The following is a 24,383-nucleotide window of genomic DNA, read 5'->3' as shown; positions in this document are numbered from 1 at the left end:
TTCGAGTATAATACGAATCCAGAATAGGGTATCAACAATTGGCTGGATTCATTTTTAGTTTCAAAAGAAGAACGCTTCTTTCGCGACGAAATCCTCAAAATGCCAGAATCATGGGAAAAAGGAGTGGCTAGTGATGGCCTATATTTAGAATAAGATATCAATTTATTTTATTATAAAAATAAAAGAAAAAGTAATTCGCATTCCATGAAAAAAGTACATTTAATTGCTACATGAATTTTTGGAAATATGTTTCAAACTTTTTCTATTGTATACCGATAGAATGCTTCCACCAAGTCACTATTCAAGCCCTGCAACCGTTCAATCTCCTGGTACGCCTTGCCCAGCTCTTCGCGTAGATTTGCGATCAACATTTCCAAACGATCAAACTTCGATTGAGAGTCAATCAGTGCAGTTACGCTAGCCTCATCACAGAGTGGCGGAGAATCGATCGCTACGTCACGCGCTTTTGCTTCATTCACAATATAATCTCTCCACGAGCAGTGCCACTGATTACCGCTCAGCAGCAGATCATGCAAGTGAGGAAATGATTGCAAAATGGATGCTGCTATCGTGAGTTTATTGACGGATAAATTAATTTCGCGCAGTTTTGGCGCGTTCCAATTTTTGAAGTTCACTTCCACCAGCCGATTGAAGGACAAGTCAAGTAATTCCAACTGCGGTAATTTCACGGCCGAAGAGCTAACACTAGCTATCCTGTTATGCCCGAGATCAATCGATTCAAGGTGCTGAAGTCCGCTCAAGTCATCCGCATTGACATATTCAATCTTACAGCTCCGTAATCTTAATTTTCTTAGTTTTCCCAAGGTGGTTATGTTCGCGGGAAGCTTTGTAAGATCACCCCGAATGACGATTAGTTCTTCCAAGTCGAACGAATCGACAGGATTAATAATCACTTCGCTGACTCGACTAGCATCAAGATGCAACGTTTCCAACTGCGGCAAAACATGGATAGTTTTCAGTATACTGTACCCGATCTTCAGCACTTTGATCGATTTCAGATGACCAAGGATTTCAACGGTGAGATATGGAATTTCTGCATTGTTCAGACGTACTTTCTTGTGGGTTGGATATTGCAATAATTTGACAGCATCTTCGTTGCCTCTTATCTCCAGATTTCGCAGAACAATGGCATCGTCTCCATCCGCGAGACAACCTAATTGATGAAAGTATGCCAGAATGCTGCAACAACAAACGATTAGTTACAAAGTAGCCAAATGGATAGTTAATAGGATTACAATAAGCCAAAAAACGATTTCATCGTTACCACAGTCGTTGAGCTGTAAGATGGATGCGAAAACATAAAGTTTTCAATTCGGGACTGATAATGCTAATCATTCCACAGTTGTAGGGATGTACAGTTTTTCGAAAGTTTTATGTTACGGTCCACAGATGAGTATCTTTATATGGAAATGACCTATGAAAATTTAAATTAGATTGCTTCATTGATTATTTCATAAGAGCATTCGTGAAAGAAAAAAGTCATATAGTTAGATACTTCGCTCACAGTGATCACCTCTTCACCAAACCTTATCATCGTTACTCGCACCTAACTGTGTCAACAACTGATTTCATTCTTCTTGTTGAAGTCGACGTTTGAATGACATCTTGTCATCTGTTGGTGATGATGTGTGGAACTCATGGATTCGGGCCGTAGAACCCCAAACAATAGTTAGTGATGCTAAATACTGTAACATGATTACACGAGCTGAAAGGACACTTTGCTTCTGTTTCTGCTCTGATATCTGACAGAAGGACTCAAGCTGGGCGGCAAACTATCAGGGAAGCGATGCTGGTTTTGCTGTTCTCGGATATCAATTATAAATGCAACGCGTATGACAATACTAAACACTAGAATAAATTATTGTCATAAAATTGTTAAACTTATATAACATTCAGAATGAACCTAAACGTGGTATAGTATTTTGATGATTTTCTTTTTCAGGGATAATTCTCGCGTAACTTTTGAAAAGGTCCTATGTAACAAATGTAAACAAATCGAGTTAATAGATGCACGCTATTAGTCTTCAATCATTGAATGCATTACAAAAACAATCGTTCACGTATCTATTTTCTTCATCTTTTTATCGCCGATACAAAAAATATCCAATGTACAGATTCGGATTTTAAGCACCCGGCTGTTACTTCGGACGCCACTTTCCTCCGATGCCCGAAACGTCCGAAGTAACAAAGCAGTCAAAACAACACGAAGTCGTACTTCGGTCGTTTTGAGTTTTTGTTTCTTACAGTAGTTGTTATCGATTTCAGTTCAATTCATCGGGTGATAACAATAATAATCTGTCTTTAGAACGAAATGCTGATTTTTGAATTGTTGTTTAGTAGTTAGTTTCAAATTCTTATCGTGCGACGTAATATGTCCAATGTGCAAATGCGAGCAGTCAAAACGTCCAATGTAACATTTTTCGCTCCTTGGCTTCAACTTTAAACTCAAATCACGGAACAACAGCTACGATTGGTTTTGGAGAGCTATTCGTGATCGCTAGTGGCGAGAGGAGCGATAAAGATCGATAACTTTTAAGACAATTCGCGTAATAATGTTCGGGTCTTCAACTTCGTTTTTCTCGAGTTGACGAAAATGTTACATTGGACCTTTCCAAAAGTTACGCGAGAATTATTCGGCTATTGATATTTTTTAAATATTTTTTTCAGTACTCAACATGTTCTAATCAAATGTGCTTGAATTATCCTTACCTCAGGGAATTGTGTCGTGAAACTAAAAACGAAAACAAAACATGCAAAAATAGATTATCCAGACAAATATACTCACAAATGCTTGGTACCATTTTGTTGTGTACTACACAGTTCCTGTCACTTTGTCGAATGTAAACATTACATACAGTTTTTATTCTCTTGTTTGGATTGTGATTGAAGTTGGTATTATTTTGTTCCAAAATGAACAGACCATACTGGCCCTATTAATTCCACCCCACCAGGGCCCGAAATCTTCGATGATGAAAAATAAAAATCGACTCTCCTCTCAGTAGCTTCGCTTCGACTAGGACTACTTCGGCATTCGCCGTCAACATGATTTCAATTGACTAGAAAATGAATTGACGAGCGTTGAGCGCGAGGATAACTGATGAACTATCTGGCAAATGTTTATTTTAATTGACGTGACTTATGAATACAAATCTGCCTTTTCATTCAACATGACTTCAATCCACACTTCTATTGCCTCTGACACGAATCTCGTTACCCGCGTACGCAATCTTATTTTTACGTCCATATAAAGTGAAACTTGATTTCTGAGTTCCATTTTGTGAAAAAAAAATGTAAGGGGTTGTACCGTTCTGAATCATATTTCGGACGCTTAAGGTATATGATGCAGAAAACAGATCTCAACTCTATGCACAGGTATTATTTGGTTGATATTTTTAATAAATTAGTTTAATATGCTTTTAAGCTTTCTACTTTGGTACTTATTTGATTGAAAACATTAGAAAATCATCGAATAAAATGCTTTTCAAATGAAGCGAATAAGAGTCAAACTTCGGACACTGAATCAAATTTCGGACAGATTGAATTCAAATTTCGGACACTTTATTTTGTAATTTTTTGAATGAAAATTACATTACACTTGATTATATTTTATAGTCAACTGCGAAACACTTACCAAGCAATCACAGTAAACTGTTAACGATGATGAGAACTGATGAAACACGGGAGAAATTTAAATATTTATGAACGGGTAAATTCTACGTGCTCACGCTAAGCAAACGTCAAACACAAACGATAATGAGTGGATTTTGGATTTTGGATGGATTTTTTCCTACTATGTAATAATTCAAATGTAATTCCTCAATGAAGTGATAATGAAACCGAGGGATTACTCTAAAGAAGCAATTGTGATATTAATTTTAAAGTTATATCATCAGTGCATCAAGCCATTCAACATATTAGAACAAAGTGTCCGAAATATAATTCAGAACGGTATCTAGGACTCGACCGTTCGACGTAGAACTACGCAATCATATTATGCAATCCACTTGTTTACCACTTCGAATATTATTTTAGAATTCATCGAAATTTTTATAATAGATTATGTTACAAATAAATTTGATGAACGTTCTTTTATGTTTGATATGATGCCTAGGGCTACCAAAATATGCGAACGTTAGAATTGTCAAACGATTATTGTATTTTACATTTCCCTCTGAAATGATTGCACATTATGTTTACGTAGTTCTCGAACCGCTAAACTTCATTCACCTCTAGTATTTAAAATGACGATCCCAGGCTTCTCAGTTTAAAAGTACGTTTTAAGGAAACATATTCCGGTCTGCACAACGACAATCGAGTACAAAAGTACTCAAAAAATATCCCCGACATGCATGTATTTGCAAAGTGGATTCCCCCAGGCACATTAATTTTAAAGTCCGTGTTAAGGAAACACAGCTCAGTGGCAAAAAATACCCCCGACTTGCATGTTTTGACAAAGAGGATTCCCCCATGCACATTGAATTTGAAGTCCGTGTTAGAGAAACACAGCTCGGTGGAAACAAAGATACCCCCGACTTGTCTGTATAACGGGGAAACCGTAAATCGGGCCAATCAAAACTTGGCAATTTGGGCGTTTAGATAACGCTTCACATTTTACAGTTATTCAATTGTTCATCTCATGAAAAATACTATTTTATAAATTGTCATAAACGCGTAGAAATTTTTCCTATCAATTGATGCAAACATTTTTCCGATCTGGTAAGAAATGTTTGAGTTATAAGCATTCGAAATACGGGTATGGTTAGCACACAAATCGACCGAACAAATATATGGGAAAAAAGGATGTTCTTCCAGTTTTCATGAATTTAAACCGTTTAGAGATTAGCGAATTGTAATGTATAGCATATCAAACAAATCTTAGAGAATTTCCGATTCGATTGGTATGCAAATCATGAGAATTCGTTCACAGTGAAAATAGTTATTAACGTTAACTTTATTTCATAAAAACGTGACCTGTTCTCTGATTTGGCACCCTTCCTGAAAGACGTAGTTCTACGTCAAAAAACATACAAAAAATGGGTTTATATCAACAAATGTGTCAGTGTTTCTGTTTCACGATACACAAAAAAACTAGCTGACCTGTAGTATATATATAGTATACTGAAACATCGATACACTCATACGTTGTACATGAGAGAAAGAGAAACTAATTTATTTTGGGAGGAATCTCTTCAATATGCATTGAAGTCCATTTGACGGGGAAGATAGAAATGAGATAATCGAGTCGTAGAGTGAGATAGCAACTGAATGCCCGATTGACTGTTGAGTCATGTTGACCGAGAAACTGCTGGAAGAAGCCAAAACTAATTTCCAATTGAATACGAAGGTGAATTTCTTCATAGTTCGCTGACCATCCTCAGTTGAATATGACTTTGCCGAGCCCTGATTGTAAGTGCCAACCGATTTGCGGACTTTGTTTCGTCTGAAATCAAATCGCTTTGAAATATGTTTCACGAGTTCAATATAGAAGTTACGACAGATCGATTTGTAGGTCAGTTTCCTAATTGCATACAATCCTTTTTCAGCTCCTTCTGCAACGATACCAACGTGAACAACCTCAGACTTCTTCAGAGAGTCTTCACAATTTTTCACATTAAGGTCAGCATCATCGAATCGTTGCACGTAGCTCTCCAAACATAAGTTACCCAACATGATCAACAATTACATTCTTGTCTCATTATAAAGTTCGAAAAACTGAAAAATTTCTGATTCAAAAGTGCAATTGCAAAATTGGTCGAATTGCACTACAAACTGCTGCCCCATCCACCGTATTCTCCAGATTTGGCCCCGTGCGACTTTTTTTTGTTTCCATACTTGAAAAAGTCACTCGCCGGGCAGAAATTTGAGTCGAATTAGGAGGTCATCGCCGCCACGGAGGCTTACTTTGCGAACTTCGAGAAAACGTATTTTTCAGATGGGTTGAAGAAGACTATGACTGACTATGAGACTATGAGACTATGTTGAGAAATAAATCGCAACTTTTCCGAAATTTTGGTTTTATTTTTGTAGGCTAAGAACTCATCGGACTACCCTCGTATACATTTCACAAATGAAAAAAGTTTAGAATATAAGGAATTCGTGAAGCTGGCTGACTTGCTTGCTATACATCGCATCAGTTGAACAGATTTTTGTACAATGATCAATATTTGGACATTGAGGTCACGACACAGCTCTGAAAGTCACATTCCAGATCATAGTTCTATTTAACAATTTTGATCTGGATTTGTAAAATTCTATGATAAAATTTCCAAAAATCATAATGTCCTACGCAAAGTGTCTTCAGCATTTAAATATTCCCTTATAGTACAATATTTTGCCCTCATAGTACAGGATGTCTCATAGAATAAAGCAGGTACATCTAGGAATGTTTGATTGAATGGTTTAATTCACTCAATAAAATTAAAAAAAAAATGTTACGTCTTTTTTTTACCTTATGTGCCCCGTTTTCACTCCTGAACTATTTAGTCAGCCTATTCAGGCAGTATCTGCACTGCTTTGGACACGCAAGATCACCCCTTTGTCCGAAGTGTGGAGACGTGGAGGAAACTCCGGAGCAGGTCGTTTTTGTAGGCGCGAGGGGCTGGCTGATCCTCATGCTGGGAATATCGTGGAGGCAATGTGTCGCGACGAGGACACCTGGAATGCAGTGAACAGCGTAATCGTACACATAATGTCCGAGCTACAGCGGAAGTGAAGGACCGAGCAGCGCGCAGACGGTGGTCGGTCCGACTGACGGTGGAAGTGAACAACTGCGAGCGCTGTTGTAACGGATGGTTGTCCATGGGAGTAACTGTGATGGAGACGTGCAGACGAGCGCTCGTCTCGTTTGTTTTCATATTCCAGAAGCCGATCTCGACTAAAAACAGACGAGTAGCTCGTCTGGCTCGACGACCTTTAGCCGCGTTCGCCGACGAATCAATCGAGTCGTCTAGTTTGTTTGATGTGTTTATTCAACATGTTGATTTAACCCTTTCAATACGGCAGTGTGCTCCGCCGGAGTGCTACCACTGTACGGAGCACTGCGCCGAAAGGTATGCACATCACGTTGGTGTCATGGATGTGCAGTATCACTTTCGTGTCGTCTAAAGACGATGCTCGTAGCGAAAGGGTTAAAGCATCAGTATTCTTCTGTTCCGCCTTGATCTTCAAAAAAAAATTTCTCGCCTAAACTAGTATTGCACAGGCAATGTATGTTTTCAACTTGCAGCCATCAAATTCCATTCAGTGATTGCAAAATTTTACAGATTATCAAATGGGCCTTTTCCAAACAACATAATGAAATGTAAACATTGAACTCATATCCAGGGATGCCAGATGACTGTTTGAATATATTCACACGGCACGAAAAGTCTCTTCACATCATATTGAACGAAAATGAATAATTCAAAACTCAATTTTGTGCATTTTTTAAAGCCAAAGTTGTTTCTACTGATTTACATTTCACATTAATGCGTTTCATTCTTCGTACCTAAATGTGTCGAAGTTTATTGCTATGAATGTGAAAAAACTAAACTACTTTATTGTATAACTGTTAATGGAAATACAAGCATATAGATTTAAAACTATTCTTGAAAAATCGTAGATTAGATGAACAAACATTGGTCCCAATAAATCCATAATAACAAACTGCCTGAATGATGATACCATGTGCTGGTAGAAAAAAATATCAATGAAACCAAAGAAATATGAAACTTATTCCATTTTGACAAGATTTCAGTATTTTGGCACTGAGAAAAGAGTATCGATGGATCAATTTTAAAAATGTTTGTTGTTTTTCTTAAAACAGAAACTTGTCCGACATCACTGATCATACAGAGAAAAAGTGACAGAAGTCTCTACGGTCCATAAAAAAAACATTTCAATGAATCTCGTGTACTGGAATAGGATATTTCGCTCGTCTCGACAGTGACTGAAACCGAAACGAGACGAGGCGAATTGATCGTCTCGTTTTCTGGAATAGGGTCCTATAACTGGATTGTACCGTTGATGAAGTGAACAAACTGTACCTAATAATCAAACCCCGACCCTCTTCAGGACCACAAAATTATGAAAATCGAGTATAGTCTTACGTCTACCTTGCGGTTATATCACAGATATAACCCACTCCTAGTTTTCTATATTCTTCTTGAAATCTGAGGTTTCTTTACATATCATGTCAAAAAATCAGAGAGGTGTTTTTCGATCTTGAGTTATAATTTCACAATACAATCATGATTCATGTGTTCCTTTTCTCTGTCTAATGTCAACTTACTTACTCACGCATCCGTCGATCATTTCAGGCGATCGTCACCGGAATGCGACCGACCACGGCTCCCTCGCCGACCACCAACTGCTACACCGGCTACTGCGAGTTCGTGCAGTGCATCCGGCGGGGGAACGCCAACTCGCTCATCAACCAGTGCATCCTGCAAACTCTGCCCAACCGCGATCTCAACGTGGAAGCCCAGCGTGTAGGATTCTATCTGAACGCCACATCCTGCATCCTGGCGAGGGTTCGCTGTGACGCCTACAATCCAATCACGGGGGAACTACAAACGCCACTGGGACCCAGCAGCCCCACACACGGAGTAAGAAATACTGACCCACTAGCGAACTCCCTGCAGATATCCCCAGCGGGGGACATCAGGGTCATCTCGTTCCCAACGAAGATAATGGTGGCGGATCTGTTCTGCACAGCCCGAGCCACGCTAGATCAATCGACATTCGGAAATTCCGTTTGTTGATGAAACTCAGAAGACTGCCCGCGCGGCAAGGATGTCATCCATCGAGTGCCACCATCCGGTGTGTGTGGTTTTGATTAAAAATCGCTTTATTCACATTACTCCTCCACAAATAATCCTCTACAGTCTACTCCTTCTATGCTGTCGCCATTAAATTCGCTCCGCGCGCTTGAAGCGGAAAACGTGTCATGAAGCATTCTCTACAACTAAACGCTCACAGTTTTCCTCTTATTTTGTTACTAATTTTGGTTAGCCGAGGCTACGCCGGGGGCGCCCTTTATGGACGCCGCCGGAATGTGCCACGTCCATTGAAAGATTGAACGAATTCAGCAGAAAAAGAGTAAGGGGGGGATTACTACTAACATATAAGGTATAGTTGTCTTGTTTTATTGCGACTTTAGTTTTTGCCTGCTTTCATAAACCCTTCACAAATAAACACTAGATTACATATACGTACTTTAAGTTTACTCCGAATGGTACACTCTTTCCTCTCGTCTCCATGTTTTTACTTTATTTTATACAGTTCTTACTTTTTTTACAAAATAGATTCTGTTTCTCATCTCTGGTGCGCGAAACGAGAGTGTTCCGTTTCGAGAGAGATGACAAAATCCTTGATTAAGTCTACGCCTCCGAATTAATAGATTTTTTTTGTTCAACAACATACACTTTCTCCTACAAAAAAAGAACGTCTCGCGTTTTATCGTTGTTTTTTTATGTTAGCGTATAAAAAGTTCTAAGGGAAGTTACCCATTTTTTTATATATATGTATATAAACAAAAACAGAAAACAAAATGTATAATCACAGTTCAATTAATTGTTTGTTCTTTCCATCGCTTGTTGTTGGGTTTCCTATTGCAAAATTGCTTTCGGCCGATAAGAAAAGGGGGTTGGCCGATTTGTGGGAATGTCACTAACTATTGCTTCTTGGTTTTTGTGTTTATTTTAATTTTCCTGTGCGAACTCAAGGGTTCTAAAAGAAGTAACTAAAAAAAATTGAGCAAATGGGGGGTCGCTGATAACTAATAATCCCTCACACCACACCCGGCAGGAGGTGCCTAGCTAGAGCGGAACTTATTTTAAGGATTGAAATGACGAGAATGTGGGGGAATTTTTGGATGAACGTCACGCCGTTTGACGTTTGACCTGCCACTCTCTGTCGCACTCTTTCTCTCACTCACACACTCATTCAAAATTGTCTCCGCGCAGGCCAATGCAACATACTGTCAAAGGGTTCGGGACGCAGCGTGTGATGTTTTGTTTACTTTGAAAATTAAGGTTATGCTCTTTGTGTGCGACATTTATCACTCTACTGGGGAAAGGCGCGTTGCAACGATACTCGAATGAGAGCCGGCCGCCGGAAAACGGACCCCTAAAAACACAAAAACCCACCCTAACCTATGATAAATGTACACAACAAGTTCGATGATGGTATGCGGGAGTGGACACTCTCATATAAATTAATGAATTTTACCGTAAACTCGTAAACACACGATCTACATTGCGAGCTCTAGCCTCGCTTGAACTTAAGCACAAGCAGTGTCACCACCAGGAATACAGCGATCCAGGCGATCGTGGACGCGAAGCCCAGATATACATCCTCGTCCAGTATGCTCCAGCCGCGGGTAAGGATGGACCGCAGGGAGGATGTGGCCAGCGTTAGGGGGAGACACAGGGATACATACCTTAGAACCACCGGCATACCCTCGATCGGCCAGATCACTCCGGACAGCAGAAGAGTCGGATAGAAGGACCCGAGTGCGAGCTGGATCGCGTTCCGCTCCAGTTCACAGGTGGCTGAAATGACGAACCCAAAGCACATACCACAGAGACCCTGTAGAATGGTTAGCAGTACGATCCAGACGACTTCGCCATTGTTGGTGACACCGAATACGAGGATCATGAACACGAGAACCAGCGCCGTTTGGCCGCACATCACCACAAACTGCGTGACCACGTGGGAGAACAAAATTTCACCCGGTGTGACTCCGGCAACCCACGAACGATCCAGTAGACCTTCGGTCCTCTCGATGATAAGCGCAGATGATGTCAACGCGACGGCCAGGAAGAAGACGATTCTGGAAACGAACGGAGAATGGTTTTAATTGCTGAAGCTGCCCTGAATCGAGTGAAACTCACGTCAAGATCACACCAGGAGCGACGAAGTCTGTGAATGAGGGATCATTCGTTCCGTAGATGGGGTCCTTGAATTGGATCGGAACATCACCAAGCTTTGGATTATTGTCGCAAACCCGCAGCAGCTCCTGCGCAAACTCTCTGTAGGCCACCTGGAGGTCCCGGTTTAGCATGATACCGATCTGCTGGTTGGACATGTCTAGCCACACGCGAATCTCCGACTGGTCCAGGGTTTCATCATCCGAGTCTCGACCTAGGAGAGAAAGCGAACGATCAGCGTCAACGCCACGGAGCTGCGCTCTGTCGAAGCAACTCACCAAGCGCAATTCTTGCCACCAAAGCGTCCGTGAAGTTGTCCGTAAAGTAGAGTGCACCCCAAGCGTTGCCTTGTCGTACCGCATCCACTGCCGAGTCCAGATCCGGATAGTAGTTCTTCACGATCGTCGAATTTAGATGGTTCAAGTAGCGACAGGAGAGGTTCGTGAAGCTGCAGCCCGCATCGAACACACAATCGCCGCTGTTGGTCGAGTTCATTTCACCGTTCACGATGGCCATGTTCAGATTCGTTGGATCGCGCCCAATCGCCAGACAGAAGAGAATGACCTGCATCACCGGTAGGGCAAAGATGAACAACATCACGCCCACGTTTCGCCACATCCGGAGGAAGTTTTTCGTCAACAGTGCTTTCAGTTTTCCCCGCGTCGTGAACTGTGTGAGAGAGAGGTTGGGGATCTTAGATATTGAAGGTCGCTAGACAGGACGGGGGACACTTACACTCGAACAGTCCGAACATTCCGTACAATCATCGCATTCCACGGCCTGGCTGATCGCTCCCGGAGCAGATCCATTTAGGCCGTTGATCTATAGGAAGAAATCCAAATAAATCTTCGAATATGAGGGAACAGAATTGGGAAGTACTTACGCCATACGTCGAACCGTTGCTGTCCGTGATGAGTACTTCTTTACTTTGATGGAAATTTAAACCTACGACACCACTTTCCTGACTCACGTAGACTGGATTATCCTTCGCCTTGCCAAACGCGAGTGCGGACAGCGAAATATTATTACTGTAAGGTGACAAACAATAGAGTCTTCATCCATGTTTTCGAACCACCAGAACTCACCTTATATTAAGCTCTGCGGGAGCGACGTTCTGTTGACCTTGCTTACGGGATAGTTTCAGAAAGACATCCTCGAGACTAACGCATCGATACATGGATAACAGACAGGCCGGGGATTCCTCCGCCAGCAATCGTCCGGATCGCATAAGTCCAATCTGGAACGAAACAGACGCATCATTCACATCGTTCATAACCCCTAGAAACCCCCTATTCCTGCTCACCGTGTGCGCTTGCCTCGCCTCCTCGATGTAATGTGTGGTGATGATGACCGTCTTCTGTCCGGCTTTGGTAATATGCACCAGATGGTTCCATATACTCTGTCTGAGCAGTGGATCGACGCCCACCGTCGGTTCGTCGAGGATCAGCAGCTCTGGGTCGTGCATAAGGGCGACTGCGAATGACACTCGTCGCTGCTGGCCACCACTATAAACAACAACAAAAAACGAACCCATTATCTGATGAACACACACACGCACGCCTGCAACTCACCTCAGATTCTTCACAAGTCGCGACTCGGACGGCAGATCCAAAAAGTTGAGCAAAAACTGTAACCGCTCGGCAATCTCCGACGTCTGCATGCCGAAGATCCAGCCGAAATACATCATCGTCTCGCGGATCGAGAACTCCCCATATAAAGCTATTTCCTGTGGCATGTACCCTACGCGCTTACCCGGCACCCCAGACCCTGTAAAAAAACGCGGAGAAGAAATGGTACGTTAGTGAGTTGTCCGCGGGTCGATGGTCAACAAACCTTTTGTCCCCGGCTTTCCGCCCAGCACCCAAATTTCCCCTGAGTTGAGTCGCTTTCGCCCGACTATGCATGATAGAAGTGTCGTTTTGCCGCATCCGGACGCTCCTAAAAGTCCATAGCTGTAAGGAGAGTAACAAAGAATCGACGGTTAGTTAGTTTTTTATGGTATAATTTGATTGAAATTGTTTTTTCGGGATTCCGATCACGTGCCTCCTGGTTGTTTGTTCAAAAATAAGCTGGAGCGGAGACTCTGTGTCCGAGAATTCACCCCACCCCTTAGCAGATGGAATGTTACCGAGAATACTGACACCTCCGCACCCTCCTATTGTTGTAAACAGGTTCGATCAATAAGGCAAACTAATTATTCATTAAATCCTTTAATAGCTCGCGGCCGCAGCGAAATGGAAGCAATCGAGTGAAGTTCGACGATTAAAATCGACATTGAGTGAACCCCGGAGGAGGTGATGAGTCTTCCAAACCGATTCCACCCCTGTAAATAATTGTAGATATGCATGCAAGAGCTCCGCTTCGAAGTGTCAAGAGCTCTCGCATCATCCCATGACCGCGGGTGATAAAATTATCGACATTTACATGGAGTGCTATTGCTATTGCTGCGTTGCATCACCCACGCTACTTCCTGATTCGTGACTAAGACGCCATTTGCAGCCGAGGTCACGCACAATGCTTTTGCATTTGCTACCCTATGGTAGCCGCTACCGTCATTTGTTGTTGTTGTTGTTGTTCTGAAATGCCAGCTGCGAAACCGCATACAGTGTCAACCAAGTTGGGTAAGTTCCCGCAAGCCGAACATAGGGATGCCCTGGGCAAACGCACTCTCGGAACGTCGTGGGTGGGATGATGCGTGGGAAGTAGCGCCAAACCAGCCGCGCGTGGAAAATTACGACGCTCAATTGGTGGCTTCCTCGTTCAGTGATTGTTATACAAGTACCACTGTGTGTGTGTGTGCATCGCACGGCTGCTCAACCACAAATTGCGGGTGCCATTTGCTACTACTGCAGCAGGAATTAATGGAACTGTTAGGAGGTCTCCAACGCGGGTTTGCCACCGCTTTCTACTGGGCGTTTGTTTCCATTGAAAGTGACGACTTTCCCTCCCAGTTCTGCGGTCTGTTGGTTATTGCTCATTGGTGGTCTTCATTGATAGATGTATATTTATAGACATTGATCACGATTCAAATCGGAAAGTAAAACGATTAAGGGGGTATTCTAGTCTAGAAATCTGAAAAAATCGAAATTTTTTTTTATCATATTTCTGTAGTTTAGGCATTCAAGAATATACTCTAGAAAGGACTTATCGAAAATCCTATTATTTACCTAGTTAGAGCCATCTTAGTGATGTGGTATCTAACCTGTTACGGCCATCACAATGAACTTCAAACGCGTTTCTCTCGGAACTAGTTTTTTTCTAACTGGCGTACACGATATCTCAAGTTCTACTGAACCGATTTATGTCAAATTTATATGAAAATAATCTGCATACATCTCTCTATCACATGAACCAATAAAAAATTATAACTTTTTAATCTTACTATTTTTAAAAAATCGGTAAACGCAAAAAAAAAACGTTTTAAACAGCATTTTTGTTTTCAAACGGCCGCCATTTTGTTAAAACCCATGTTTTTGACTTGCCCGAGGTTCATGCCATAGCGACATCTTTACTGATTCAGAATCTGTTCGATTTTTTTGTTTCAGATAACCAGAAGGACTGGAATCGTGTACGCCATGGCACAACTTTTTTTTGAACACCCTCACTTCACCAGCATGTAACTATTCTAATTATGAATATTTTTTTTCCGTCCTATTTTTGTTTCATTGTTGAAAGATAGATAAACGAATAATGATATAATGGATACTAAAAATATTCTTTGTTTTATTTTTACGGAGTTCGAAAAATATAGCTATGCTATATTATATAGCTATAGCATATATATTATACAAATGCTATACCAGTATGGGAGAGCAGAACATTTTTTTGTTATTTTGAAGCTCATTTAATGGGATGCCAAAATATGTGCTAAAAATTAATGTTGGGTGCTCTCTAGAGCCGTATAGTTGTTTTTTTTTGTCATGACAGATACTTTACTCTCAAAAAAATTGGATAGAGTTGTATATAAGAGGACCCCTAACAACACTTTTAGTCGAATTCATACCAACTACTGATTGGTTGATACTGGTCACAAAGGTGGTTAAGGGAAAACCGACACCCTTGCCACATATTTCCAAGACCTTCCATGTTCCTTCGACTTCAAATCGTTACAGAAGCTCTCTTCAACTCTACATGAACAATTCTACAGCATCTGTTGATCATTTTTTGAGTAGAACTCGAATTTTGATGAAATACAAAAATTGATGTTTTTAGGTGAAATGAATAGATTATGTTTTTAGGCGGGTAAGATCGACACCCTATCGGAGTGAAACCAACACCTGTAGTGAAACGAATGAAAACGTTTCACAAAAATTCTAAAGTACTAAGAAGCTATCCATATTCCATATGGACGCTTTAAGAGGGGGAAGGGGATTAATTACAAATGATACGTAATTGTATTTCAGAGATTTTGAATGATAAAATACCAAACAAATTCATGTATTTTCATATTTTTAATATGATCTGAAACTTTGTCGAATACGCTATATTGCTATCTTAGTTGTCTTTCTTTCAAAGAAAAAATGGAAAATGTATTGTTAGAAAAAACTTTTTCCCTGTAAAAGTGCCCATCTTCCAATGTATGGGTGAAACTGTAGGGGCTACTTACATTTTTTTTAGAAATTAAAAAAAATACATTTTGAGAAACATAAATTTAAATTTTTAAAATATATTTTTTTCAGTGTAATTTTTCTTTGGATTTTTTATTTTGTAATTTGTTGTCAATATAATAATTTCCTACATGTTATCTTTTGCCCAGAATTTTGTAGATATTATCTTCACTGCAATCTGACATATTGCTGCCAAGTCGAGTTGGCATGACATTTGTCGATAGTCAAAAATCGAAATAATCGAAGCCTAAAATATATATCAAAAATCGTCAAGAAATGAAAACACGAAAAGAGCCGTAAATCTTCAATCGAAAATTGGAAAATCATATTGAATATAAATGTGTTTTTTGATTAAAATAATTTATTAATAAATAAAATCGAAAATGAAAAAAAACATGAATCGAAAATCGAAAATCGTGAATCAAAAATCATACATCACAAAACGGAAGATGGAAAACGAAAATTTGAAATAATAATGAATAAAAATAAATAGAAAAGGTAAATTGAAATGATAAAATGACTATAGAAAATGGAAAATCAAAAATCGAAGAAAACGTTAAATCGTAATAGTAGATAAAAAATAATAGATAGAAAACAATAATATCGAATAATCACAAATCAATAGTTGATATAAAAAAATACAAAATCGAAAATTCAAAAAAATTGTGAATTGAAAATCAGTCTTTGTAATTCGAACGTCGAATATCGTAAATCGTAAACTGGTAATCGATAATCGAAAATCGAAAATATAAAACCGGAAAATCTTAATTTGCCAATAATGAGCTGAGAGCCAAATGACCAAAAATTGAACATCGAAGATCGAATTCCGAAAATCTTAAGTTAAAATTCGTGAATCGCAAACTGATAATAGAGAGTCAAAATGCAACAATCAAAATTCGGAAACCGAAATTACAGGTGCTAAATCTATTACAAAAATCGTGAATTGAACATCGAAATGATCGAAATCCAAGAAATATCTAATCAAATAAATAGGAAAATCGAATTTGAAAAAAATCAGAACATCCGAAACGAAAAAAAAAATTGAAAGTAAAAAAAAAATAAACTAAATACGAAAATGATATTCGAAAAACGGAATACAGGTCGGACTCGATTATCCGGAGACTCGATTATTCGAAATTTTAGACTCGATTATCCGGAGTATTTTATTTTTGATTTTTGGAAATTTTGAATAATTGAATAAGAACTCCATCAATATGGGTATCAAATGAAAGGGCTTGACTAGTAGAGCAAATCCAAAATGGCCGCCACTACAAAATGACGGATTTCATATTTTCTCAGAACCCCATCAATATGGGTATCAAATGAAAGGGCTTGGCTAGTAGAACACAGTTATTTATGAAAAATGGAAATCCAAAATGGCCGCCATCGCAAGATGGCGCCATATATATTTTTTTCACAACCCCTACAATATGGGTATCAAATGAAAGGGCTTGACTAGTAGAATACAGTTATTTATGAAAAATGCAAATCTGAGATGACGGCCACTACAAAATTGCGGATTACCTATTTTCTCAGAACCCCATCAATATGGGTATCAAATGAAAAGGCTTAACTAGAAGAACACAGTTAATTATGAAAAATGCCCAAAAATGTATCAAAAACAGTTCTCGACTAGTAGAACATAGCAGATAATGAAAAATCCAATTTCAAGATGGCCGCAGTTCCAAACAACTAATTACTTTTTGAATGGTTTCATTCAGCTTGACCTGTTTCTATGTATGTTCGAACGTTTGTTGGGTTGTCCCACATTAATAGAAAATTGACCCCGTTCCAGTTGAATGATTGATCTGAAATTTGGAATATACATTTAATTCTACTGTCATTATAAAACTGTGTATTCCATGATCTTGAAAAATTCAATTTGGCCGCCGCAAAAAAAATGGCTGAATGGCTTGATTTGGAGAATACACTACACTATCAACAACATAAATTCGAAAAGGTCGCCGCCACAATATGGTTGACTATGTATTTTTTGCAAATGAAATGATTTGACTAATAGAATACAGTACAGGTCGGACTCGATTATATGTGATTCGATTATATACAATTTTTGACCCGATTATATTCAGGTTGGAATTTTTTTTTTATAATTCAAATATGACTTATTTCATGAAGAAATGTAACCTTTCAACGTTAAGGTGAAGTTTAAGTGGCTATTACATGTACAGTGGGAAAAAATCGTGATTTTTGAAGATTTAGCTTGAATTTTCACCAGGAATTGTTTATATCAGAGATCGAAATCCTCGCTCGGATGCACGATAAATATTCAATCAATCAATCTAGTTTGCGATGAACCGTGTATTGTTGATATATTCGTCTCTTCGTTTTCACCGAAAATTCTTTTTCAGAGAGAAAGAGATGTGGAAAATCTCGTTCTCGGAAGTTCAACGAGAATGGTTTTTCGTCTCTCATTTGGTACTGAAAATATGGAGCGAAAAATCATAGCTAACTTTACCAACGTTAATCTGTTAGGACAGCGTCCAAACGATCTGCATTTGGACAGCGTCTGAATTGTACAAATATTAATCCATCTCATGTTCACTTCACGATGAAACCCAATATTGCCGCAAATTTTCATGCAATGTTTTCAGCTGTACTGAAGAAGTGAAAAACCATTATCGGCATCAAGGAGTCACTGAAAACGAAACCATATTTCGGCAATCATAACTCACCGAAAAATAAAAATCGGCTTTGCGTTTCTCGCGAGAATCGAAGTGAGCGTGTAACATTCTCTCGCCTCCTATATTCTCAGCTATTTTCCCCTGTGGGTGAAAACGGATGTTTTTCGTCTCAAATCGGCGAGCATTTCGATCTCTGGTTTATATTGATATTACAGCCAAATTAAGAAAGCTAGAAGTTGTGCGTCAAAGAACAAATTGTGGAGCGGTTATAGAACTTCATTTTAATTGATAGAGACAATCTAGTTTAATATAATTTTTTAGGATAAAATTAATAATAACACATCAAAAATTATTAAATTTTAAGTGTTTCACTTCTAAAATGTTATTAATATTCACTAATTAAGTTGTTCCACTACTATATCCTGTACTAAATTTTCTCATCTTTCAAATGAAAGCATCAGAATCGTCTTCCGTAGCGTACTTTTTAATGTAGAGCCAGTATGAAGCAACAGAGTCCGAAACAAAAAAAAATCAGTAACTCTGTCATTTTTGAAATTCGAACATATGCGTAGGAGGATTTTTTTCATTAAAAATGATCGTCTATCACCTCCTGAGAGAATCTGGATAAATTATTTTTTTTTATGTGAGAAAGATGTTTTCTGACTTTAAGGGGATGAATCAAAAATCAAATTCCTCTTTTATTTTCAAAAAACGAAAAATACATGCAAAAAATAAATAAAGAAAAAAAACTTTTGACTCGATTATAAATTGCATATTTAAATAGAAAAAGCAAAAAAAAATATTATTATTGTTATTATTATTAATATCAATAACATTACATTACAAAAAAGAATTAATAATAATAAATAATTAACAAACGTGAAATTAAAAATTCTTTTTTCAGTTTTTTTTTCTAGATTTTTTGGATAGATATTTTAAATCTCATCGGATTTAGAATATCTTGTTCCAGATTTCCCAGATCATTAGATTCTTGTTCGAATCTTCGATACACTATTTGCGTTTTTGTTCTTTCAATTTTAAGTTAATTTCGTGTTGGATTTGCATGTTATTTTTTGCTTTAACAACATTAACATTTTTTAATTGAATTTCTTCGGACCTTTTATCATTACGTTGAGTGTCACAGTTTCATAGCGACTCTGTGGAAATTTTGAAACGTATTAGGGCCATCATTCTCATCGTAGTGGAAGGTATTTTTGTTCGAAGGGGAATGTTTATAAGCTATATTAGTTACCTTTATTCAGTCATTCCATACCAAGCCGATAAAGTGGTTCTCAGATTTTCGTAAAAAGTGGTAGTTTCGTTCTTTATCGCAAACTTTAGGCCCGTATTTTCAACCACCGTATAACACGCTTCTGGTGGCTCCATTTAAGCCGTGCGTACGAAGAGAGCAACACGGTTTTCCCAACCAACAACAATGGAAGCATCGCTTTTTTTTGCGAGCGAACTGACAAAAAACCGGTTCGAGTGTAATATTCGACCTCATAATTTAGCTTGTTTTCCACGCGCTTCCACCAAGGTCGCTGCTGCCGCCACTCATTGCACGCGGCAAACTGCGGCTCAAATTGGCATTCCATGTCGGGGCCACTAGGTGTTCCGTTTTGTTTGCTCAACTCCAGCTGTAGTTGAACACGGAAAACGAACGTTTGTTGCCGTTCGGTGGTTGGTCAATTAATTGGCTTTTCGGGGTGAAATATTTGGCTCGTGTTGCATCTTTAACGGGAAAAAATTCTAACAACATTCCTCGCATGTGGTGTAACTCGGCAAGCCAAGCACTGATGCCAGTCGTGAAACGTGGCGGGTTTATCATAAATTTGCAATCCACATGAATGTAACTTGTTGTTCCCCCGGCGGGTGAGCGATTAGAATAGATGAGAGCCGGAAAATACGTCGTTTCCCATCGGATATACGCGAATGGAAATTAGAACCAGACACTGCGCGAATCCGAGGTTGTCGGCTTATAGGCTTCTGAGAGAGTGTGATTAGAAGGCTCAGTCAAAGATTTCGATTCAACTATCTCGATAGCGAACAATATTAACACTAATGATGGTCGGCGAAATTGGTTCTTTGTCGTAATTGTGATTGCAATGCGAGTATTACTCGCTGAGCGAAATTAAATATCCGCAAAAACAAGTTCGCTGTTCAGTTAAGCTGTACAATGTAATGAAATCGTTACAGTCGTATCGCGTGTTGAACGAAAATTGAACCGTTGCACATGCACTGTCGGCAAAAAAAATCGGTCGAGATCAGGTAAAGCGATTGTTCAATTCGAATCACGATACTTCACTCGATTGCAGCGAGAGCAGCCTATTGACGGGTGTAATGTGCCCGCAATCATTGCTACTGAGCAATGATTATCAACCATTATCAAGCGTTCAATAGTTGGATGGTTTTGATGATTCGGAGAATAGGAAATGCTAGCGATTGGCAACTGGATTAATTTTCAGGACTGGTAGTGAAAATGAATTTTGAAATATTTGTTGTAGTAGCTTCCTCTAGCATCGGTTTAAGAGCGATCAATATTCGTGCACTAGCTCATTCTTAGTTTTTTTTTTTTCATATTTTTATCTCAACTATCGAGAATGTTGTGTAAAACGGACCGAAGAATGTTTTGAAACACCGCTCTTATTAATAAACACACAGAGGTTCAAAAAAACTACACAAAATTTATTATCTGATACCCCGTACAATATTTTCCATAGTGCTGGCGCCATTTTTACATGCCTATCCAGCCAGGCCCTTGAGGGCTGTCCGTATACCACGAGGATAGCTTTAGGGGGGTAGGGGAGTACGGAAATGTCTACGTGGAGGCATTCTGAGTGGCAAGCTCTAGAATACGCGTGACCACAGTGCAAGTCGGAGGAAATTTCCTTGACGAAAAATTCGCCCGCCTAGAACAGGAATCGAACCCGAACCCCCGGCATGTTAGGTGTGACGCTCGGCCACGGGAACATTAAATCTTTAATTACAAATATGTGAAATCTACTCCACATTTTGCAATTTTTTCAAACTTCGTCAATTCTTGTTTGTATTTAACAATTAAAGCATTGAGCTTCCTGAGAGTGCTGCCCAGTCGAACATTATTTTTTTTTCATATAGAGCAATTCTACGCAAAGAGCAAAGCCGATTTTGAAGCGACCCTCGTTCGATTTTTTCAAAACTTGATATATATGGTGGCAGCTACCCAAAATTACAATTTTCATTATCATCAGACCAATTTAAATTGCGACTGATTTCTTAAAAGGACGTATTCAAAAACATCGATCTTTCTATTAAAAAACTCGAAATGCAGAGGCCTGACTGAAATATAATGTTCCACAAAGTTGTATATCGAGAATATCGATGATGAATTCTAGATTATTGTTTCGTCTTCGAATCACAATTTCTCGCGTCACTATGCAGTTGCCTACCATGATTCCAGCAAAGTATTGAAACAACATGCGCATTGAATCAACACACGTGCTTTCCAGCCGGTGTTTTATCAGGATTGACGACAATAGCTTGATTGTCACCTTGCAATACGAACCATTGAACCATTTGAAGAATTTCAATAACTCATTGTGCTCATTAAATATGGCTTCAGCTCGCCGGCAATGCGCCAAGCTTTAGGCGAATTGAAATTGTTTGCCTTTTTTAAATCCAGACTATAAAAAAACACAAACAAAACAAATATTTTAAAAAAATAGTTCAGCATAGGGCCACCCTAATCAATATCGCACCTCAAGCGGAATATAGGAGCAAAGGTGTTTATGGAGGCATATTATTCTCTATCAGTTTACCAGGCCGGCAGGCAGTTTTAATATGTTCAAATTTCAAATGGAAATTTTTCCCACTGAAGTAGTAAATGTAACTAAGTAACTAAGTAACTAAAAAGTTGTTTCAAAAATTTAGATGCAATTTAAAATAATATCCGAAGTGATAAACAAGGAGTTTGTGTAATATAATTTTATAGTTCTACGTTGAGAATGCGGTCGTGTCCTAGATACAACCCCTTATAATTTTTGTTTGAGTTTTCCGTTGCTGTAATGTCATGATAATGCATGCGTTTTGGCCTGGCAATAGCAAAGGCTGTGTCGGTTTTGCTCATGATACCGTGATAACGATAGCGTGAAAGTGAATGTATGCTTCTTCACGCCGCTATAAAAATCTCGTTTCACGATGTTCATGGTCGAGCTCCTCCGAAACGGCTGAAAATATGCACAAAAAACTTTGAAGGCATGAGGATAGGTCGTAAACTATATATAATACCGCTGGGATACCGATTTTGGTATGTCCAATACCGAAATACAGAAAAAAAATTTTTTTTAATTTTGTTTCAATTTTTTTAAAATTTTCATTGTTTGAATTTTTTTTAAATTCAGTTTCAAACATGCTGATAACCCAAAATTTTCACCTCATCCCATATTTTGAATCGCGATTTTAGTATTTTTGTGCGAATAATATCCTAATATTTTAACCATCGTTCGTTTTTCAAACAGAATGAATTTATTTACGGGCTGGAAGCCTTATTGAATGGGCACCATTTATTAATGAAATTCTTCAAATCAGACATGCTCGGATTGCAAGGTGACAATCACGCTATTGTCATCAATCCTGATAAAATACCAGCTGTAGAGCACGTGTGTAGAATCAATGCGCATGTTATTGAAGGCATTGCTGGAATCTTGGTAGGTGACTGCACAACGACGCGAGAAAGTGTCATTCGAAGAAGAAACGATAATCTGGAGTTCATCGTCGACAAACACCGTTCATACGACGCTCTCCATCTTTTCCATCAATGACACTAACCTACCTAACGTTCTCCTTCTCAACGAAAAATTACTTGCGTCATTTTTATTAGTACTTAATTAAGATTCCTATGCCAAGAATCACACGGGTATTGCATAAACATTCAATATCGATATTTTGAATATTTGAGAACATGCGGTTAGAGGACGCGAAACCAACAAGAGAGTAGGCTCGATGGATTTTTATGTGAGTCGTTTGATGATTAGACGATCAGGACAACGTCATTCTAAGATGTCATGAGCTGTGTGATTCATGGTCAACATATATGACACAATCAACATGAATAATACATTAACTTGCGAGACGCTATCATGAGCAACACCAACACAGCCTTTGATATTGCCAGTTTAAAACTCAATGCATTGTCAAGACATTACAGCACGCGTGTTCCAATAAAAATGAAGTCTTCAGCATTTTGAATACGGGGGAGTGCGATAGCGCTCCTCTTGTCATATACCAAAAGAGGGGGAGCGCGATAGCACTCTTCTTGCTTCATGTTAATATTTTTGGCTTGGCACCTCTTAACGTAGAATTTCACCTTTCGGGGACATTTTTAAAAGAGGACTTCACGTGCTTTGTGCAACTAACGATAATTGCGAATGAAATTGTGAAAATATTATATAATATGTTCATTATTTAAAAAAATAATATACATACAAATAAGGAAGTTAATGTTAATATATTTTATAAACCCCACTTTTTATGTGTGTTTTTTTATTAGTACAAATTTTTTAACCTTATAAGTTATCTATTAATACAAATTTTGTAACCTAATAAGTTATCTGCGTTCTTTAGTATTTTTTTTTCAAATATACCCAAACTCATCCGCATTTTTGGCATATGCACACAAAATTTGCTCCGCACTCAAACGGTTAATGAGTTTCATTATAATATTTCACGTAATCGGTGTCACACGTTGCTGGATGTAGTTGATTGAACGGCAAAAGCGTTAAAGAGCAATAAATACTTTTGCAAGTCCGCAAATAAAGGAAGCAATATGGCTGTGTTTCAAATTCAGATTACCGATTTGAAAACTCCGCGATTGAATGAATACAACGAAATTATGAGCTACGAAATTGCCCGGTACATCAGCTGTAACGAAATTGTCTAGCGTATCTGCGTCCCACATATTGCTGGATGTGTTCGGTTGAATGAAAGAAGCGAGAATTGCCTCATACATACATTTTTAGTTTGGTTAGTCGACAAAATACACCCTGAGTAAATCGAAGTTGTAAATTCCTCAGAAATTCTAGATCTGTCTACTGATCAACTATCTACTGAAATCAAATCGAGTCAGAATTCCCAGGACGGATTGCAATTTGGCAGTCTGTAATCCGCTCAACTCAAGTCCAATCGAGTTGTGCAAATGTGGCAACCTTGCCACGCAATTCGACATA

General features: G+C 38.8%; 3 protein-coding genes across 11 annotated transcripts in view; 1 reads left to right on the top strand and 2 right to left on the bottom strand.

Annotated features, from left to right (window-relative positions):
* LOC129764328 (uncharacterized) overlaps positions 1–11,703 on the top strand; it is a 20,701-nt gene extending 8,998 nt beyond the window's left edge. The window contains exon 2 of the mRNA XM_055763300.1: positions 8,319–11,703. Within this exon, the coding sequence (XP_055619275.1) occupies positions 8,319–8,762 (444 nt within the window). The 3' untranslated portion in view covers positions 8,763–11,703. The remainder of the gene's footprint in view (positions 1–8,318) is intronic.
* On the bottom strand, positions 211–1,737 carry LOC129764305 (leucine-rich repeat-containing G-protein coupled receptor 4-like). 4 transcript variants are annotated; one of them, XM_055763268.1, is made up of 3 exons: positions 1,526–1,737; positions 1,257–1,435; positions 211–1,200 (listed from the first exon to the last, which is right to left on the bottom strand). In XM_055763268.1, the coding sequence occupies exons 2-3, from the start codon at positions 1,319–1,321 to the stop codon at positions 252–254; spliced, it is 1,014 nt and encodes a 337-aa protein (XP_055619243.1). In that variant the 5' UTR covers positions 1,322–1,435; positions 1,526–1,737; the 3' UTR covers positions 211–251. The 4 variants fall into 4 exon arrangements, with proteins under 4 accessions (XP_055619243.1, XP_055619251.1, XP_055619263.1 ...); XM_055763276.1 differs by having other exon boundaries at positions 1,535–1,737; XM_055763288.1 differs by having other exon boundaries at positions 1,548–1,737.
* Positions 9,126–24,383, bottom strand: part of LOC129764286 (ABC transporter G family member 20) — a 158,596-nt gene continuing 143,338 nt past the window's right edge. For all 6 annotated transcript variants that reach the window (XM_055763212.1, XM_055763222.1, XM_055763232.1 and 3 more), the window contains 9 exons: positions 12,765–12,883; positions 12,503–12,698; positions 12,235–12,436; positions 12,017–12,168; positions 11,815–11,959; positions 11,667–11,753; positions 11,210–11,600; positions 10,896–11,145; positions 9,126–10,834 (listed from right to left, as the gene is read on the bottom strand). In XM_055763212.1, coding sequence (XP_055619187.1) covers positions 10,267–10,834; positions 10,896–11,145; positions 11,210–11,600; positions 11,667–11,753; positions 11,815–11,959; positions 12,017–12,168; positions 12,235–12,436; positions 12,503–12,698; positions 12,765–12,883 — 2,110 coding nt within the window. In that variant the 3' untranslated portion in view covers positions 9,126–10,266. The remainder of the gene's footprint in view (positions 10,835–10,895; positions 11,146–11,209; positions 11,601–11,666; positions 11,754–11,814; positions 11,960–12,016; positions 12,169–12,234; positions 12,437–12,502; positions 12,699–12,764; positions 12,884–24,383) is intronic.

The sequence above is a fragment of the Toxorhynchites rutilus genome, chromosome 1 (assembly GCF_029784135.1).
Source record: "Toxorhynchites rutilus septentrionalis strain SRP chromosome 1, ASM2978413v1, whole genome shotgun sequence".
Classification (NCBI taxonomy): domain Eukaryota; kingdom Metazoa; phylum Arthropoda; class Insecta; order Diptera; family Culicidae; genus Toxorhynchites; species Toxorhynchites rutilus.
The sequence above is the reverse complement of the archived record's forward strand: the minus strand, read 5'-3'. Positions and strand labels throughout refer to the sequence as shown.